The 3,424-nt window shown below is 32.2% G+C and overlaps 1 protein-coding gene across 3 annotated transcripts in view; it reads right to left on the reverse strand.

Annotated features, from left to right (window-relative positions):
* Positions 1-3,424, reverse strand: part of LOC106467753 (endoplasmic reticulum lectin 1-like) — a 36,751-nt gene that overhangs the window by 15,780 nt on the left and 17,547 nt on the right. For all 3 annotated transcript variants that reach the window (XM_013928130.2, XM_022395943.1, XM_013928129.2), the window contains 2 exons: positions 1,988-2,108; positions 308-436 (listed from right to left, as the gene is read on the reverse strand). In XM_013928130.2, the coding sequence (XP_013783584.1) occupies positions 308-436; positions 1,988-2,108 (250 nt within the window). The remainder of the gene's footprint in view (positions 1-307; positions 437-1,987; positions 2,109-3,424) is intronic.

The following is a 3,424-nucleotide window of genomic DNA, read 5'->3' on the forward strand; positions in this document are numbered from 1 at the left end:
GTATACTATAACGATAACAATATATTTACCACAGCTACCAAAATGGAGACAATTGCTATTACATTAATAATATGCTTATCTAAGATAACAGAAAGGATACAACTACTATAACGATAACAATATATTTACCACAGCTACCAGAATGGAGACAATTGCTATTACATTAATAATATGCTTATCTAAGATAACAGAAAGGATACAACTACTATAATGATGACAATATATTTACCACAGCTACCAGAATGGAAAAAGTTGCTGAAACCACACAATCGTTGTTATCAAAAAAGAATTTAATAAGTCTATTTACCCCATATAAGCAATAATCTCCATTTAGGAAATCTTGAATCAGCTTTGAATCATGAGGAGGGATGTTGGTAGTCCCTGGTTTAGTGATGGGTGGGGAGGGATCAGGGGTACCACCTTCCCATGTTGGTTGCTGTGAAAGAAATATATAACTTGAGACAGATTCAAAAGGTTTATTGTTATTCTATGCAATATTTAACAGCTAAAAAATAGTTAATCATTATTAGTACCTATCCAATAAGTGTCATGAAGATGTTTTAGAACATATATATATATATATATAGACCATTTTATTTTCTGCATGGATATTTGTTATTATAAAAAACAATAGAAAAAATTACCTTACTACTTTCCAAAAAAGTAGTAAATTTCAAGGAAGAATTACAGTAAATATGTTACAATCAGAGACAACCAACAACTGTTAGTTTTAACATAACGTAACGTTTCGTGACAACATGGGACCTATTGGTCCATCTTGCCTGTTCCATCCTCTAAACTAAACTATTAATAAATACATTTTTTAAAAATCTTAAAGCCAGCCCTTATCATTCATATACTTATCAAGCTTTCTCTTAAATTCACTTAAAATTTACTGCCTCCACATCATCCAAAGGCAACCCATTCCAGAGGCCAACCACCTTGTTAGAAAAATAAAACTGTCTTAGCTGAAGATGACTCCTACCTTGCCAAAATATATATTTGTGTTCTCTAGTCCTACTATTCTTACCATTAAGTATGAAAATAGATGTTGCATCAACAATATAAATTTCCTTTACAATCTTAAACACCTCAATCAGATCCTCCTTAACTCTTCTTTTTTCAAGAGAAAACAATTTGAGAGATTTCAACCTCTCCTCATATGACAACCCCTCTATCCCAGGCACCATTCTAGAACCCTTCTCTGAACCCTTTCCAACAATTCAACATCTAAGGTAAGGAGCCCAAGACTGAACACAATATTCCAAATGTGGCCTAACCAGTGACCTGTACAATGAAATTATAACCTCTTTTCAGCTAAGTGTTCTGATCCAGATGTAAAACTGGGTATTAACGAGAATATCCTGTGTATCTTGATTAGTTTACATAGATTTTCCATAATTTTGCAAATTGGTTCTGCATTTGAAAATAGTGAAAAATAAGTCGTATAAAAAAAAATGACAGGATGACAAACATGCCACCAGAAGAATAAACAGTATGTTGCTTGTCTTGATTTAAGTGTGATTGGTCAATTCAAATACCTAATTGTTATACCACTGTAAGTTAACTTCCTATAATTTGGTAATAAACGTGTGATTTGTGACCAGAAAGATAAAGTTTATTTGCATGATTCTAAAATATCAACTTTCCAAAAAGGTTCCACAATACAGTAACAGGTGGCGCCACACTGTACAAACCAGTGAAATACTTGCACCTGTCTTCTGATAATCAATAAAAATATTTAAGCCATATAATAATTCAACATATACTGACACATTACTATAGTATAGGATATAATTCAACTCATTTTAAATACTATCTGTATATTATTGTTTTCTCTTAGGCTACTGATACTATACATGGGGATCAAACCCTGATGTTTAGCATTATAATCCACCGGAGGAATGGAGAAGGCTCATATGTTTCTAATGTAATCATAATGAATGTTTTTTTTTTCATTCTAAAATAAAAAAAAAAAGTTTATGACCTCTGGTGGCTTCAATCTGTACTGTCGAGCTTCGTGTTCCAGGGCTTGCAGACGCCGAGGCTTTCTAGGAGACCCATCAAAGGCATGACAAAGAATATCTGTTTCAGGTGTGTATTTTACTCTATTAAAAAAAAAAAGAAAAGTTTTCTACTTCACAATCTAAATATTTTTCTTTTTCATCTCAACAGTAAACCAGCCATACTACAATATTTGACTTACTTGTAGTATGGATGAAATCAAAGACTGACTAACCATTACATCACACTTACCCGTAGTCAGGATGATATTAATCCTATCCATACAGGTAGGTCAAAGTGCACATTGTGATTTTTTTCTCAAGTTTCATTTAAAATATAATTAATCAACTTTTATAAATGTATGTCAATAAACTTGGCAACAAAACATAGTTTATAATTCAAAACTTTATAATATCTAAGTATTAATTTCTTACTTTCAAAAGGAAATTTGAAAATACATTCTCAATTTTCACTTCTTTGTGTCATGTAATGCACCTTGCATTCTGAACTCTCCCATATACATATCCTTTCATCTCTTTTTGGCTTTCAGAGTATCCACCCAATTAGAAGCACAAACTATAAACAGAGAATCTCCTACCTTCCTGAGTTGCTGAGATATTAATATATGTCACAATATAAGATTGACTCAGTACTTGTTGGTTACTTATGTATGGTTTTTGTGTACCTTTCTGCATTGCTATGCATATGTCATTCTTAATTTTTTTCAAATATATATATATATATACACACTATTTTTACTTGTTTCTTCTTCTTTTTTTTTTAATTTCAGCGAAGTGAACATTTGTTTATAATTTAATGGTAAAATATATTGTTAATATTGTATCAGTTTTGTCAATTTCTCTAATTTTGGATTACACCGAGGGCCAGTGAATCTGGAATGGTTCCTCCAGGATGGTACAAGTAACCCAGAGCACTGGACCCATGTTAAGGGGATTATTTACAGAACTCATGCCTTCCAACTTCACCCCAACTCACTGCACGTGCATACAATCGACTCCAACACATGCTAGGGTCATATCGATTAACAGGGAGGACATCATACAGATCCCAGGTAATGAAGTATGATACCATGCATACCCACACAGCTGATAATTAAGAAACTGGTGATTTTAACCCAGACATAAATAACATGTATAAAGATCTGTCAATTCCATAAATACTTGATTTTCTTGATACCTAGAACATTAATTTAGATTATTCTTTATTTTCTTCTTTGTCCTGAAATTGTTTTGGTAGATATCATGTTTGTATAATGAAAAATCACAAGTGGTCAATAAATAAACTTAATATTCTGAAAATTGTGTAATTTCGAAGTTAAGCTTAAGGGAGGTCCAGTCCAATCTACACTTTGATCAACTTGTGTTATTGGGTTATACTAGTTTTGGAGAATTCCACTCCT

This window comes from Limulus polyphemus, unplaced genomic scaffold (genome assembly GCF_000517525.1).
Source record: "Limulus polyphemus unplaced genomic scaffold, Limulus_polyphemus-2.1.2 Scaffold2730, whole genome shotgun sequence".
Taxonomy (NCBI): Eukaryota; Metazoa; Arthropoda; class Merostomata; order Xiphosura; family Limulidae; genus Limulus; species Limulus polyphemus.